The 17,641-nt window shown below is 37.0% G+C and overlaps 1 protein-coding gene across 2 annotated transcripts in view; it reads right to left on the reverse strand.

Annotated features, from left to right (window-relative positions):
* Window positions 1-17,641, reverse strand: part of CNTNAP4 (contactin associated protein family member 4) — a 238,368-nt gene that overhangs the window by 83,048 nt on the left and 137,679 nt on the right. For both annotated transcript variants that reach the window (XM_044255693.1, XM_044255692.1), the window contains exons 5-8: window positions 11,392-11,595; window positions 10,659-10,843; window positions 9,701-9,844; window positions 6,272-6,533 (exon numbers count right to left, since the gene is read on the reverse strand). In XM_044255693.1, coding sequence (XP_044111628.1) covers window positions 6,272-6,533; window positions 9,701-9,844; window positions 10,659-10,843; window positions 11,392-11,595 — 795 coding nt within the window. The remainder of the gene's footprint in view (window positions 1-6,271; window positions 6,534-9,700; window positions 9,845-10,658; window positions 10,844-11,391; window positions 11,596-17,641) is intronic.

The raw sequence follows: 17,641 nt of genomic DNA on the forward strand, positions 1-17,641 counted from the left end.
GGCTATCATGGTGCCTTGCAGAGAAAATACACATGTTATATGAACTTCATTCAGGCATTGGTTATAGTGCAGCTGGTCACAAGTTCAATGTTAATGGATCAACAATACATATCAAATAAGGTATCTTGACACAATCGCATAGAGAGCAAGGTTATATATTGACTGGTTAACAAAAATGTTGTGATCAGAAGGTCACAGACCTAACCCTATAACTCCCCTAGGAGTGGTAACCATTCAATACCATTCAATATTTGCTAATTCAATGTTCATGATGACTTTACACAACATAACTAATGCAAATAATGAGAATCAACTATATATATACAAATCTAATGATAGTCCTACTTTTTGTATAAATACGGGGAAGAGCTGAAAGGAAATATCCCTATACAGAAAGAGTAATTTTTGCATAATGGAAAGTTGTGGTTTTAATTCACTTTTATATTTTCCCTGGATTTTTCAAGATTCTATAACCAAAAATTGCATTAATCAAAAATCAAAGTATTCCCTTCACCTCTAAAAAACAATCTCCCATTCCTCCCATGGCAGCTCTAGTTCGATGAACCCATGAGATGATTTAGCCCTTTCCTTCTTAAAGGGAATTAAGTCTACAAAGGCTCTGTGTTTGAGTATTAGCAGACAGGTGGAAGCTAAGCATCTCTATTGTGGATTTACCAGTAAGGTTTATATCCACTGAACACCCAATGCTCTATGATTTTGTGTATCAAATTAGTAAACTAAAATAGAAGTACTCTATTAAACCCAAAGGTCATGGCCTCTTTTCTGATATTATGTACAATGTACAATTTCTTTATTTCCCCAGCCATTTTTGACCACAGGCTTTCAGACAGAAAATGCGTAGAAGCTCTCTTATGCGATTAAGCTCTTTGCTCTGGATTTATTTAGTATAACGCAAATTCCATCCTGGGCACTGAAGCTCATTTTTATACTACATCCAGGAAGCAAAAAAGATTTTCAAAGACCCAACTGGCTTGGTTTGTGAAAGATAATGAGAAAGACCTGAAAAGTGAAAAATGAAAAATGTAGGTTAGATACTTTTAGACACATTTTCTAAGAGGGGGCTCTGGAAATAGACGACTGAAGAGTTACGTAATCCCTGACGGTATGAGATCGGACTAAAATAGATCAAATGCCCCAGATTTGTCATGTAGAGCTTCCTTTAAGAGGATACATTTAGAGTGAAAGTCCTTGTACCGAGCTTTGCGTCACACGCAAAGACACCTCCCACCTTCCCTCGCCACCATGCACTGCCACGGCCTCCTATTGGCTCTCTTGAAGACTGGACACGCCTGTAAACATCACTTTGCTTCCGTTATCTTATCTTAGGCTTTTTACCCGTCCAGGACCATGCTTCTCAAACTGTGTGTGTTGATGAACTTTCTTTCCTGGCCTAGAGCAGACTGATACTTTCATAAAATTGAGGCAAATTAGTTAATAAAAATTAAATAAAGAAGACCAAAAATACAAGCTCAGCGTCCATGTGTTTGGATGGCACGGCAAGCTCTTATTGCTCTGACAGGTTCTTAGAACTTAATGCCGAGTTTTATGCTCCACTTGGAAACAAATATTTCACTGAATGGGTGTTAGTGCAGGGACCAAACTTTGAGGAGCTGTGCTCCAGGTATCTTCTGGGTGATGCAGACTGCGGGGTTAAAGTCAAAGCTTGGGAATTTCTTCCGTCAATACAGAAAGCAGTTTAGATTAAGAGCAAAAGACTGCTAGGACAGCGGCTCTGGCTCTGTCATCTGACCCAGTGAAGTCACCCACCTCATCAGCTAGCACGCAGTCAAGTTGTGCACTGTTTGTCGGGGAGCCACTGGAAGGCTCTTCCCAAGCCTCATTTACAACAGACACCACTGACTTCGGAGAGGGAGGCTTGTTCCCCATCAGTGGGATTTACTATGTAAATGAAACAATGAAAAGTCCCACGAGTTTCTAAAAGGGTCATTTTAAAATTAGGTTCTATTTTTTTTTTAAGTTTACAACTCCTTCCCACTTTTAGGTCTGATTAGAGGGAGCCCCTTAAAAGACCACATCACTGTGAAAGAAGGGAAGGAGAAGAATCACAGAATTTGTACTTTTTCTTATTCGTGATGTTAGGTAAGTAAATGCTAATTCAAGGACTGCTCCTACCCCTCCTAAGTTTTGAATCTGGGGGAGGGGCCTGTTGTGGGTATAATAAAAAAAAAATAACAGTTTTTATGGATTTCATAAAAAGTACGGTGCGCTTTACATGCATTGTACATTTAATCTTCAACACTGCTAGTATTATGCTCATTTTCAATATGGGGAAAATGAGGCTCAAGTAAGAACAAATTATCCACGGTACTGTCCAGCTAGTAAGCTGATTCCAAAACCCATACTCTTCTCTGCCTGCAGGACAAGCAGTCCCTTTATTTTTTTGCTCTTATAAATAATTAAATTTGAGAAAGTGAAAAGCAGCCCCCAAATAGTGAGGAAGTGGCCTGGCATTCTGAACAAAGCCTTGGTGGTATGGGACTTTGGTGGGCACACCGGGCTAGGCCTTGTCGTTCTCCTACTGAGCACAATCTCATAGAAACCAACATTAATCAAGGCAAAGGCAACTCTGTGATGACAATGCAGTTGGACCAAAAAAAAAAAAAAAGAAAGAAAGAAAGAAAGAAAGTCAAGATGACTTTATAATCTTGTGTAAACCCAGACAATAACAGGCTACTGCGAAAACCACAAAAATACCAAACTTCATCTTCTGGATAATGTGAATGACAACCGATTTTATTTATTTATTTTTTATACCAATTACCAATTACAGCTTTGTCCTTATTTCATCCCTCCATCCTAGAGAAGATTTATAAAGACACCTCATCACACAGTTGCTAAGCCTCACTTCCTAGCAGCATTTAATCCAGAGGAATTTTCCATTTCCTCGAAATCTCCCCGCAAATAAGCTAACAACCCAAAATCTTCCAATAAATCATTCTTAACACCCTATATTAAGACACGCCCATGGCTCCCCAGGGTGTGTGTTCTCCTTGCCGCAATAATCAATAAACCCAACTCATTTAATTACAGGTACATTCACTTTGGACTTTTGGTGGAAAGCACTGACAGCTCTAAATGGAATAATGAAAGAAGAGAAAAATAGAAGTGTTTGCAATTATATGTAGTAGGGGAGAACACGACTCTTTACCAGAACTCTCTCTCTCTATCCTTTTCCCTTCCTCTCCCCCTCCTCCTCCTTTCTCTCTCTCTCTCTTCCTCCCTCTCTTTTTCTCCCCTAATTAGGTCCAAACACCTAAACACACAAAATACAGAAGGAGGAAAATGACTTACATCTGTTCCTTGTACACAATCTTCTGGTACCAACCCTAGATTGCTACAACGAAACTGTGACAGCTTAGCCACCATCACTGTCTCACAAGACTGCGATGGGCATCCATGAAACAAGATTTTATAAAGAAAAAAAGCCCGTTGTACAGGGTAGGTTCTTTGCAAAGGTGCAAAGGTGGTAATACGTAGGCTCAAGGAGCAACTTAAAGGTTTTTCTTGTTCTTAAGTATCTTTAAGTGCTCTGAAACAGTGTCAGAAATTCCTGTATCCATTAACTATAGTCACTAACCAGAACTAAAGTTCCAGACAACCAGACAGCTCTTGTCAAGATGGAAATATGGAGATCACTCGTGCCAATCACTTCAGGAGAAAGAGGGAGTTTCCAGGAGTGACAGGTTTACAATCTGAAAGGTAGGGATATGCTAACAATGAAAGGCAAGAACGTGGGATAAAACAAGGCTTCTTCTGGGTTAGGCAAATCAAGAAGGCTGCTCTTCTGCCAGGGCCACAAGAATCGAAGGTCGAGTAAATGAAAAATGCCAGAAATCTCTCTTACTCTGCAACCCTGCATCGCCAGGTCTTGCGCATAGAGCAAGAAGCTGGTTTAAAGGCCTGATTTTCACAGGCAAAAGCAGAAGCAGAAATGCTAAACCATAGCAGAAATCTCAAATCCTACAATAATGAGTTTGCTTTAAATTGGAAAATATAAGCACGCTGTTTGTTGGGTCCTTGATGCTGTCTGAACGATTTTTGTTTTGACATCTATAAAAGTGACAAATACTGGAAATATTTTGTGTCACGAAGAATTTTGTAATACTGCTAATATCTTTCATTATTCAGACTAGTATCTTTAATATTTCAAAAATTATACAGGCTGACACAGTATTTTCAAAGAATTCCAAGTGACAATTTGCCAAACTGTATATCACATTAAAAATGTATCCTGCTAATTCAAAGATCTGGGCAATTCTGTTCTTTCTCAACACAATTTCATTTTTATTCCACTGCAAAAGATAGAAAAATTATGATCTTTTAAAACATGTAAGATTAGTGATTTGTATCTTCAGGAGCTAAGAAAAATTGAGCCACCCTTACAGAATGCAAAGCTTTGACATAATATACAAATCCGTCAATAAGTATTTGATTCCCTTTAAGCAGTCATTATAATACATTCTGACAAAGGACTTAATTCTTGAACATTGTACATGTGAAAGCCTTCCCCCAGAAAAAAACCAATGAACCACCCACCCCGTACCATTTACACACTATATTTTCAAGTGCAAAAGGTGCTTGCCTCACTGAAACTGGCCAAAATTAATATTTTTCAAGAAACTGGAAAAATGGGAGTGGGGGAGTTTGTAAGTCAAGGCCTACTCGTATAATCTGAAGTATAACGATTTTTCCTAACTTGGCATTCATCCGTAGTCAAGACTCCTTGTTATTAAGCTATAGAAACAGTCACACTGAGTCCTCTGATGCCATAATGGGTTATATTATATATGAATTTAAACATTAATTTAGAGATTTTTAAATCATTCAGAGTATTCTATACAGACCTATGCCTAGTAATTTAATAAATATTCCTGCCTGTAATGTGTTTAGAAACGGACTGACTTCATGGGGCTCACTATAGTAACACTGTACAGAAGCAGTTTCTTTAAGATTTTGAAAGAAGGCTATGAATATAACCACTTCTTAGGATGTCAAATAAATCACAATAAACTACACATTAATGACAAGCTTACATTTTTAGGCCCTCGTTTTAGGGAGCCTATTAATTATTCATATGGCACTGATTAATTTATTTCCTTTTGTCAAGCCCGCAAATCTACCACATTTTGAGCATTACATTAAAAAGTCACAACATAGTGGCTGTTAAAAATTATAATTAATATTGAACTTTCAGCTCCCACATTTAAACTGCAGTGATATGTTGAACAACAAAAAGATACATAAAGACTATGCATTTATGCATCCATTTGTATACTTGTTCTTCCTATATTTAGTTTCTGACTGTAATCTACCTGGTTTTTCCTCTCTCAGTCATATTCTATTAATTTGGTCATATTAATATAAAGGAGTACTACAATGGCATCTTTAATTTTTTTTTTAAAGATCATTTATTAAACTGATGTAGCAATTTACCCCAATGTGACCTCTAGTTGCTTGGCTTGGGTGTTATTCCACATATATGAAAATGTGATGGAGATCCCTTGTCAAGAACTATATAATTTTAATGAAGAGACAAAAATATCCCTCACCCAAAGCACTGACCTAAATTAGACATTAATTTTCCAGATACTCATACAGTCTCCTTAATTATATTATATCAAATCATTATGATACCGTATTGCCTAGAAGCGGAGAGAATCCTATTTGGTGCCCAAATGGAGGACTTCACATGAATCTTTCCATCCTCCCCAAATATATCCAACTCTGTACAGCATACATCAGCAAATGAAGTCACATCACACACAAATCTAGAAACAGAGATCCAGATCCAAGAAAGACCTCTCGCTTTCTCTCACAGAGCAGGTAAGGCTAATAGCTGTGTTAGACAGAGCCTACTCTTCCATTGAAGATGCCCAGGAAACTTTTGGGTCCATTTCAAAGTCCTTCACATTTTTTCCCAAAACACTTTTCCTCAGAATATAGTCACTTATCTGGAGTGGGCAAGAGAAGAGGGTCATGAAAGAACACTTCTATTCCCCCGTAACTATCGTTTGGTTAATAAAAACTGCTAGTGTCGAAGCCATATTTAAAAGGAAATTGGAATCAAGGTCCTGTAAGGCAGAGCACTGATAATCTTATTAACTCAAGTATTCATTTATTAAACAAATACTAATTTTTTGGTTATGCATAAGATTTTATGGAAAAGGGACCGAGAGATAATGAAATCTTTCAAACCCATATGCTTTGCCTGCAGGAACACACTTATTACCTGCTGTGATGTCACTGGGTAATTTTCCTGGCTGGTAGAGATTCAGCCTAAGTTTTCCATCATTAAGAAAGAGGAGGAGACCCCCTGAAACCAGGTGAAGTTCGCTGAATAGCAGAAGTCCTGCCTTATTCCAGGTTCGAATTTGAAACATGGCCGAAAGCTCGTCCTCCCTGGACAAGCCTGGCAGGGCTAAGTAACTCTTGGGGCTGAGAAACGTCACAGGCACAGACTGTGATTGTGAACAGGAAAACGACACATTTCCCTGGGAAGAAAGCAAAAGAAAAAGTTTTAAGAATGGCTCACATCATTTTAGTAATAGAAATGGGAGTATTCACAAAGACTGCTTATCGATCTCAAATCATCCTTGGTTTAAAACAACAACAAATTGCTAACAACATGGAGATTCAAATTCTTGCCGTATAGCTTGAGGATTCTTCATATCCTGCGATAGTATGGTCAGGCAATCTTTCCCGGGGTTCTGGGTGAAATCCGTTTTCCCCCAGCTCTCAGCTTCTATAAAGGCATCTAACTCAATGCCACTGAAGTCAATAAAATTTATTTAAGCCAATTTTTGTTTTTTTTACCTTTCCTTGGCTTTCCATTCCCCGGGCTCCGGGTAAAATCCTTTTCTCCTTCATCCCTTGATGCCTTTGGTCCTAATCCACCCCATAATGTACCCAGTATTATTGAGCTACAATTTTTCCTTCTGTATTTTTTCATATTTTTCTCTTTTCCTATTGGATCTCTTGTTTATATGTAATATATGTATATATAGTTTCAGTTTTATGTTCAGTTATATGTACATAAGCACACATTTAAGATATATGTTGACAATATTCCTGCACATTAAGTATTATTTATTTTACAAAAATAGGAGCTAAATGTTTAGAACTAAAAAATACCTTATGGAAATCCTTTTGAGCTATCTGGCATACATCTAATTCCTTCTTTTTGTTGACTGCATAATATTCTATTATGTGAATATTCCAACTTTTACTCAGTTGTTTTCCTGTTAATATGCTTATCCTTTGTTTCCAGGTTTCGCCTCTCCCATAATGCTATAATAAATAACTGCCCGTACTCTTATTTGTATTTTCAGTTCTACAGAAGAGGGTTCTAAATACAGAACTATATATACCTATATGTTTTAATAAACATTTCCAGCTTCTTTTCAAAAAAGAAGTTAAAGTACTCCACATTTCCACTGGTAATATACAAGGATATCCTTGTCCCCACATCCTTGGCAGGAATAGGTTATAGATCTTTTAAATCCGCACAAGTTCAATGACAAAATGGCAACATGATAGATCATTTTTATTTATCTTGCATTTACCTGACCAACAGTGAATCTGAGCATTTTTCACGAGTTTGTGGCTCTTTTGGACCAGCTTTCCTCAGAATGGTCTGTTTATATCCTTAGCACATTTTTCCTTTTATGTTTCACACTGGACACTCAATGCGTAATGCATTCCTTACGTTCCTTTATTTTTTAAAAGATTTTATTTTATTTTTAAGTAATCTCTACACTTAACATGGGGCTTGAACTCAAAACCCAAAGATCAAGATGAGCCAGCAAGACATCCCAACATTTCTTTATTTTTAAAACATTTTTGGCCTTTTCTTATCATTATGCCTGTATCATCAGATTAACATATATTATTTCTCATCTAATGGTTTTATGATAGATCTTCAAGATACCTTAGAATTGCATAAATTTTCATTAAAATACTACATATATATAAATTATTCTGCTCGTACAGTAAAATAGATATTTAAAAAACTTTAAGGTCTGAATTATTTAGAAATAATTAAGCACGTTCCTTAACAGGCTTCAGAAATGACAATAAACGTATTTATTTTTCCTAAAAGTAATCTTTAACATGTTTTCCAAATACCGATTTGAAAAGTCAGTGAAATCGACTTTACCTAGAAGGATACACATTGGAATTAAACCATTGGTATTGGTTAAACAAAAATATTTGGCTATACTGTGATTCTGTTAAAAGTGAATTAGCTTTCCTTGTGGACAAATATATAGTCCCAGTAAAGGAAATAACAAAAGTGGGAGAGTAAACTACACTGACCCATAATGTAAAGGCAATTAGAAACTAACAAACCTCGTAAAACTGGAAACATTTTACCAGCTGCAGTTTGGTCTGATGCTTCATTTGGACAGCTACCCTCTACCCTGCAAGCAGCAAATCCTCTTGCCTGTGAAAAGTGGGTGTTAGCTGCAGGAGCAGTTTCTGGAAACTCCTTTGCCAATGAAACATACACATCTATCTACAGTATTTTTATTTTCCTTTTAAATCATCTTCCCTTTTATAAAAAAATAACTAAAAATCTTTCTGGATGGTATACTCCCATAAATACTACCAATTCACACACAGAGAATCAGGAATAAAATCTTTGGTAAACGGTAAATATTCCCACGATATGCTCTGGTATTGGCTGACACAGCACGGGCTTAAATGGATACATCCTCAATTTTGAACAATTAAAGAAATGTATTTAAATGGATCTTTGTGTCGGCTTTTCTATCATGGTTAAACTGGAAACCATGTTTCCCAGAGTCCCCTTCCATGCCTGGTTCTTATGAAGAGTTAGCCCAAAATGAAGCGTCTGTGGTATTTGAGTCAAAAGTGAGATGCCAGCCATTTCCTTCCAAAGGATTTTTTTTCCTATGACAAAACACAGTGAAAGATGATCACAGAGAAGCTGGCCTGTTCCAGTTTGTCCTGGCTCTCCTTCACTCTGCTCTGTCTCTTCTTCCTGACAGCTGCCCTCCACATTCCAGTTCCTCTGACAATTGTTAAGATCCAAGTCCTAAAATAGATCCCTTGTTCATAAAACTCATAGTGGTGCTGCTTCCCTGGCCGAACCCTGACCAGTAAAGTCATATTTAAAATCTGCTGCATCTCCACAGAATTAGAATATAATGCACCCTGACCAACACTGCTATGGGACAGACTGGCAGATGCAGTGTTGTAACAGCCTGTTCGTTTCTTTTATTTGTTATGAATGACCATGGCAGAATACAGGTTTTCAAATGCCTCTCTAATATACATGGATGTTAACTAATTCCAGGAACTTGGTATGCTTATTTAGGGAGTTTGTCAGGGAATATCTTATTAAGGAAGTTACACAGCAAAGAAATTAGTCCCCTGGAGTAATAACATCACTAAATTAAATTACCAACTGTAAAAAGAAAAAAATGCTTTACTTCATATAAAAATAAAAATAATCCTGGCCTGTGCATTATAATTTCTTTAGATGGGATTAATCCTTTCTATATTGCCAGGCAGAGAAAATTTTTAGAAGAATAATCTCTAAAACATGGTGTCAAGTGGGAATCCAAAAATGGAGCAGTTTTATTGTGTGGAAAAGTAACAGAGTTTCACTCATTCATTTACATGAGGATTCTCTTACCGTAGTGATGATCTCCGGTTTTTGTTGCTTGGCCAAATCAATGATATCTACTCCATTATAAAAGAGGTTTTCTAGACACCCATGAAAATTCTTATGGGGGAATGATACTGATTTTCCAGGTGCTGGAATCCCTCCAAAGCTGATCTTAGAAAGAAAAATGGCATCAATAATATTGTTTAGTGATTTTCTGATAATCTGCTTAAATAATTATGATTAGCAGCTATAGCTTTAATCACCACAGATTAATCAATTTTTCATCACTACACTGCCATGTTGCTAATTTCATATGAATACTTTTTTAAATTAAAATGCAGATTTGAAAACAAATTTACATGCATTCCGTTTTCATTTACACGAGAGCTTGATTATTCTTACAAGTTACTAATCATATCTGGATTTGATGTTTATTGGTTGATGAATCAAAAGGCGGCTTTATATCCATGGTAAAGCTCTGTTTAATAACATAACTGGTTATAATGGCATTTTGTTTTATCTACATTTCCGGCACATATTGGTTATTTGCACATTTTAATCAACTGATAATCTATTCACTACTCCAACATCTCCATAAATCTACACTGTTCAAGGATGCCCTATAGCACACACACACACACACACACACACAACAAACAAAAAAAACATGCAACACATTCTATATTCACTTATACGATCTCCTGGAGATTTCCTACATGTGATAATCTGTGACTACGCATTTCAGATAAAAAAAAAAAGTCTCTCTCTGTAAGAGTAGATTAACATATCGTCAGGAAGATGAAGGTCAGGAGTATCTGCCCGAGTCTGCTCTTGTGAGTCAGGTCACCTTGGGAAACACTTCTCCAGGCATTGGATTTACTCTCAAAGAGGGGAGCGGTGCTCCCTACAGTGTATTTTCTTTTGCATGACTCCCCAACATATACGTTGTAAAAATCTGCATTTATTGAAGCATTAACTATCACACCTCATAATCAAGGTCCAGGTAACTGAACTCTCCCTGGGCGTGGAAACGGTGCCTGTGCTCATCCACTGTAAAGTTGACTTGTTTGCCCACGCGCTGGAGGAGCACGGAGTGCCAGTGCTGATCATCCAGCAGGCTGCCCAGGGTGAGATTGATGAGCGTGTGCGCCGAGGCCAGTCTGGCTTCCCCTGACAAGAGAAAACAGTAACAGCACTATTACTCCCAGTCTAAAAAAAAAAAAAGTTTCCCCTTGTGGACCAGCATCTCTCGTAACAATCGCCATCTCCTTCCTCGCCTTCCACCAAAGACACTAATACGGATCCACCTGAAGTTTGAATATAATATCCTTTCAACCTTGTAATTTCTTCCATTGTTAATTCTTTTTATTAGTATTTCCCATCACATGCTCATTTGCAATGTAAATTTTATCTTTGCTACAACCTCATTATTTTTACTACCTCAGTATTTTTCAATGACCCATCCCTTTCTTCATGATGTTTGAAAAGAGCTATGTAGTTCTCTTGGTACTTTGTAAAAAATATCAAATGAGGGTCTTGTACAATTTGCAAAATTTGAGCCATTTGTACATGAAAGTGCAATATTGGTGTACATATGAGCCCTCTAATATGGAAATAAGGCACCTTTAACTGTTAAAAGAGAAGCTATAAAAATATAAAGTTACTAAAGTGATATCCAAATGGCCAGATTTTTCAAGTACTTCACCAAATAACTTTACCTGAATTAATAAGTAAAAAGAGCCTTCCTCTTCTTAATTCCAGTGTGATGTGATCTCCGTTTTGCCCTTCCCGGTGGAGCAGAATTCCATCACTCTGCATAGTTTTAAATTTCAAAGAAATAATATCCTTTACTGGGCTCAGGGAGTTTTGGTCAAATCTGTAGAGAAGGGAACTTTTTCCATCAAGACCAACCACCTCTGATCCTAGGGACAAAGACATTAATAGTCATTCTAAAGGACATATATGCTTTTTATTAAAGCATCTTAAATGTGTGTGTGTGTGTGTGTGTATATATATGTATATATATACTATATATGTGTATATATATGATATACACAGATATATATAAAGCATTGCGCATTGTGCACACACACACACATAGTTCAGTTCAAGCCAATCATAAGAGAAAATAAAAGTTCCAATGTCTAATTCCCTCTTGATGCCTGGGATTGATTCCATTCTAGCTTTTACTAACCTATTTACAAAATCATGATCTAGAAATACATCTTAAACTGTATTCTTAATTTTCTCTATTATTGAAAGTTATTTCTTTTCATTCAATAAAAAAAAGAAAATCAGGAAAAAGGTTATGATCAATATCCCTAAGCCACTTTGCATATTTCACAATCAGTATTTTAATGATGTTCCTGAAGTGTAGGTGTTAAATGGTTTTTAGCTCCTGAAAAAATGTTTTTGACATCTCAAAATTCTCCCAAACATGCCGTAGGTAAGAGATCTGCATAAAATACCCACATATACATCAGACTCATCAAATGCTACCTCAAGTATATATTAAGCTGACCTTTGTGTTTTGTTTTATCTTATTATTTTTGTGGCTAAGTAATAGTACTTAAGAACAATGCTATATTCTGTCTTCTAGAGGACATCGTTGCAAAGACATTCACTTAATGATATTATAAGGGCTGTTCTGCTGCATTTGTGTCAAAACTGTGACACTGACATGTTTTTTCAGCTTTCTGATGGTGTCTTATCTACTCATTGTCAAGATCACTTTTATTCAGTTCATCTGAAAAAAGATGTCATGTTAAACCAGTAACGTAACAGCACATCTGTCAAAATCAGTTGCATCCTGAACAACACACACAAAATAGAACTGATAATACTCAGAAAGCCCAGCAGTGTTTTCTACATTTCACAAGTCGAAGTTGTTTTGTTTTTTTTTTAAAAGACAATTACCCTTGAGAGTACATTTATGTAATAAATGAAGAGGTTAGGGAAACCCAATGAAGCTGTTTTTCAACCGGTTAGCTGACTCTTCCCAGTCAATGAAATGACAGTATAGTTTACTCATCTTGTTTGATTTGACAAAATTATTACAGCTACTTGTATGCCCAAATATACATTTCATTCAGATTATCCATCATATTTAATGTGAACCATTTATACTCACCACCCCCGGAAATTTTTTCAACTATTTTATGCAGCTATCTTTTGAAAATTCAGAGGTTTGATTTTTCCACATCTTGTTAATGTGCTTATAAAGAATTCATTCACCAAATGCACATGAATAAACATTGCATTCTGTAGAAAGAATAATGTTAACTGAACAATTATTCCTTGTTATATAGCTGAATGAATGTGCACGGTAAAAACATAACTCTGTGTCAAATACAAATAATGTGTTCTATGATTATTAGATTACAATAAATTAAGAAAAATTCCAATAAGACAGACTTTAAACGTTGACATATTCAGAGCCATGCAGTTATCTCTGAGTTAATGCATCGCTTAAAGGCAACCATCATCATAATGATTTTATTTTAGATAAAGTCTATTTTTGGAATTAGCTACCAAGAGAATTTTTTTTTCCAGTAAAGGTTCAACCTGTGTGACTTCAGCATACTATTTCTTTTTTCTCTTTTTCACTATTATTAGCATATTACAATGGTCATATATATTCACCCTTCATGGCACCTAAAGCTTTCGTGGCTTCGATATTTCTATCAGCTAAAACAGGATAGTGGACAACATATCAGGAGATTGATGCTTGCAGCATCTCTTAAACTGAAGCCACTTGCCACTTTCCTTCACTCTTACCTATTATCTTCTTAGTCCACAGATAATACCTCAGTAAGGTGAGACATTCGTTCAACAAGTATGTATTTAGCGCATCCTTTGCGAGGCCCTGGGACAGATACTGGGATGAAGGCATGACTCCTGCCTTCATGGAGCTGACATTCCATGAAGATGGACGCGGCTTGGTGAGTGAGCAGCCATGACAGGTAGATCAAGCCCAACCGAAGACTGGGTCTCTTTACTTAAGGTAGCTGGGGAAACTCAGCTCTCTGATCTAGAAACCTCACCACTAAGCTGCCTACTCCCCATGGTCTTCAAGTCCTACTCATGTCCCCCATAAACTTTTAGAATTACTCTTAGGACATTTAGTTCCCAAAACCCAGGCATTCTCCTAACACTTTCTCTCCTCCACTGTCACGAATGGAAGCTCTGAGGGTTGCTGAGAACTATGGCGGCAGTTAGTAATTCACCTCTCAGAAGAAGAAAAAGATTGAGCAGGGCTTGCCTTGAAAATGGTGCCGAAAGTAGTTAAGTAGGAGAAGAATAAACAGACTGCACATGTGTGTGAACAACAGCTTCAGGGAGAAAAGCTAAATATAATTCAGAATGTGAGTATAATGTCAGCACAGGAAAATGTCAACATATATATGTGTAACATAAATACAAGAATTTTCACAAAAGAAAAAAAATTCAGGATTCCTAACAGTATTACTTCAGATAAAAACCTCACTTATTAAAAAAAAAAAAAAACTCACTTATAATGAGTCTAAGTCACTGTTATAAAAAGCTATCTACACAACATATCTGACATACAAAAAGCATATAATTTTAAACAATCATCACAAAACACTGTGTTGTGGCACATACAGTTAATGATATAAAAATCTGGAATTATATGACAAAAAGTCTTGAGAAAGAAAGGTTTGTACCTTCTCTTGAAAATGGTCTTATCCACTGTTAAGAAAAATTGGGAATACTAGATATAATACAAAGGAAAAACTTTACATCCTTTCAATGTCATATTGGACCATTTCCTCACAGACTCACCTAAAGAGTATTTAATTCCATATGAACTAATAAATGTCAGATTTTACTATTTATTACAGATTAGGATTAGACTTTGTTAAGTTACATGTTAAGTTGTAGATCTTTTCCGCTCAGCAGAAATACAAATTGCTCTACAGTTACGGTTTTATTGCTTTGTTGGACATTAACTATTTATGTACCAACACAGTGATAGTAATCCAACATTCTGTCTTGAATTCCTATTTACACTCAGTCTCTTGAATCTTCTTTCAACTAGCTTTACCATTCTTCTGATTTCTTCTTTAATTAATTCAATACACCTTTCATATGTGTTTATTCTGTATTTGAATTTAAGTCATGGTTTTTTGCTTCTGACATTACTACCTACAAAGTACAACTTGAGCTTCACATCAATGGGGAAGCGACATTTCTTTTTTTTTAAATTCTACTTATTTATTTGACAGAAAGAGAGATCACATGTAGGCAGAGCAGCAGGCAAGGGAGTGGGGGGAAGCAGACTCCCCGCTGAGCAGAGAGCCCAAAGCAGGGTTCAATCCCCGGACCCTGAGATCATGACCTGAGCTGAAAGCAGACACTTAACCCACTGAGCCACTCAGGCGCCCCTGGGAAAACAACATTTCAATTTCAATTTCAACTTCAGCCATCTCCAATAACATTCAAGGCTAATTTATTTTCACTATTCCACAAAGAACACTATCAATGCAAATACATTCTCACAAAAGAAAAGTTCAAATGATTCATACCACTATTTCTTTACATTGAAACTAACTTATGAAGATTTGATGAGAGTAGGCCATTAAGGAAAGTAATTGAACTCAATATTTATTTGTTTAGAAACACTAAAGTAAACATCCAAAGTAATATTCATGTTTTAATTAACGGAATCACACTTATGCCCCTCTTTGTCACTTTCAGGAAAAGAATCTTTGGTACACAATTGAAATGCATAGATAGGAAAGGTAGACGTATTAGAAAACTGACTTTAAGAAAAGCTAGAAATCAGAAGTTAACAAAATGTGTTATGGTAAAAGACCTATAGTCCAAAGATGTAGGAGGAGACATGTTACTTGACTGAAAGAATTATGTTTCTAATGGTAAATCTGTTCATTAGTCGGCTTATAACTGAGGTTATATTTTTAATGACTGAATTACTATAGATATTAATAATGTGGCCCTGTCAAGCCCTGTTCACCACAGGGAGGACATAAACTCTCATTTTCTAGTAACTAGTTGCAAATTGTTCTGACACATTTATCCCCCTCCAGCTACTCCCCGTCTAAACCATTTTTTTTTTAAGATTTTATTTATTTATTTGAGAGAGAGAGACAGCAAGAGCAGGGGTGGGGCAGAGGGAGAAGCAGACGCCGACTCCCGGCACTCAAGGATTATGACCTGAGCCAAAGACAGACGCTCAACTGACTGAGCCACCCGAGTGCCCCTTCTGAACTATTTTAAATCATGTTTTTTTTTTGTTTGTTTGTTTGTTTGTTTTTTCAATTTATTTATTTTCAGAAAAACATTATTCATTATATTTCAGCACACCCAGTGCTCCATGCAAGCCGTGCCCTCTATAATACCCACCACCTGGTATCCCAACCTCCCACCCCCCGCCACTTCAAACCCCTCAGATTGTTTTTCAGAGTCCATAGTCTCTCACGGTTCACCTCCCCTTCCAATTTACCCAAATTCCCTACTCCTCTCTAACGCCCTTTGTCCTCCATGCTATTTGTTATGCTCCACAAATAAGTGAAACCATATGTTAACTGACTCTCTCTGCTTGACTTATTTCACTCAGCATAATCTCTTCCAGTCCCGTCCATGTTGCTACAAAAGTTGGGTATTCATCCTTTCTGATGGAGGCATATACTCCATAGTGTATATGGACCACATCTTCCTTATCCATTCATCCGTTGAAGGGCATCTTGGTTCTTTCCATAGTTTGGCGACTGTGGCCATTGCTGCTATAAACATTGGGGTACAGATGGCCCTTCTTTTCACGACATCTGTATCTTTGGGGTAAATACCCAGGAGTGCAATTGCAGGGTCGTAGGGAAGCTCTATTTTTAATTTCTTGAGGAATCTCCACACTGTTTTCCAAAGAGGCTGCACCGACTTGCATTCCCACCAACAGTGTAAAAGGGTTCCCCTTTCTCCACATCCTCTCCAACACATGTTGTTTCCTGTTTTGTTAATTTTGGCCATTCTAACTGGTGTAAGGTGATATCTCAATGTGGTTTTAATTTGAATCTCCCTGAGGGCTAATGATGATGAGCATTTTTTCATGTGTCTGATAGCCATTTGTATGTCTTGATTGGAGAAGTGTCTGTTCATATCTTCTGCCCATTTTTTGATGTGTTTGCCTGTTTCGTGTGGGTTGAGTTTGAGGAGTTCATTATACCCACACGAAACTCAACTCCTCAAATTAAATCATGTTTTATTACAGTGTAGCTTAGAGGTTAAGACAACCAGTCTGTGTGGGTTCACATCTTCCCTCTACCTTGGGCAAGCGTATGAGTTTCCGGTTATTGATGTAACAAATGACCACAAACGTGGTCCCATGAAACAGCACAAATTTATTATCTTCTAGTTTGGGAATTCTGAAGTCCTAAAATCAAGGTGCTGGCAGGAGCTGCTTTCTTTCTGAAGTCTCTAGAAGATAATCCTTCTCCTCCTCTTTCCTAGCTTTTAAAAACCATCCACACTCCTTGGTTTATGACTCCCTTCTTCATGTACAAGACTCCTATCATAGCATCTTCAACTCCCCCACCTTGTTTCTGCTCTCCTTCCCTGACTGAGGCTCTCACCCCCCTCTCACAAAGACCCTTGTGATCACACTGGGCCCATCTGCATAATCCAGGCGACTTTCCCCATCGCAAGACCCTTAATTTAATCAAACCTGGAAGTACCTCTGTCATATAAGGTAACAAGAGTCATATAAGGTAACCGAGCATTACCCCTTCTAAGACACAAAGTACTTAACCCCTTTGCCTGTTTCCTCTCTGTAGCATGGGATGAACAATAGTATATTCTTCATAGGATTATTGTAGGAATGTATTTCTGTATAATTTTCAGAAGACTGGCCAGCAGATAACTACAACTCAAGGAACATTAACTACTACTAATGCTAACATTATTTCCTGTTAGAACACTGGGCAGGCAAAGAGG

This window comes from Neovison vison, chromosome 7, assembly GCF_020171115.1.
Source record: "Neovison vison isolate M4711 chromosome 7, ASM_NN_V1, whole genome shotgun sequence".
Lineage (NCBI taxonomy): Eukaryota > Metazoa > Chordata > Mammalia > Carnivora > Mustelidae > Neogale > Neogale vison.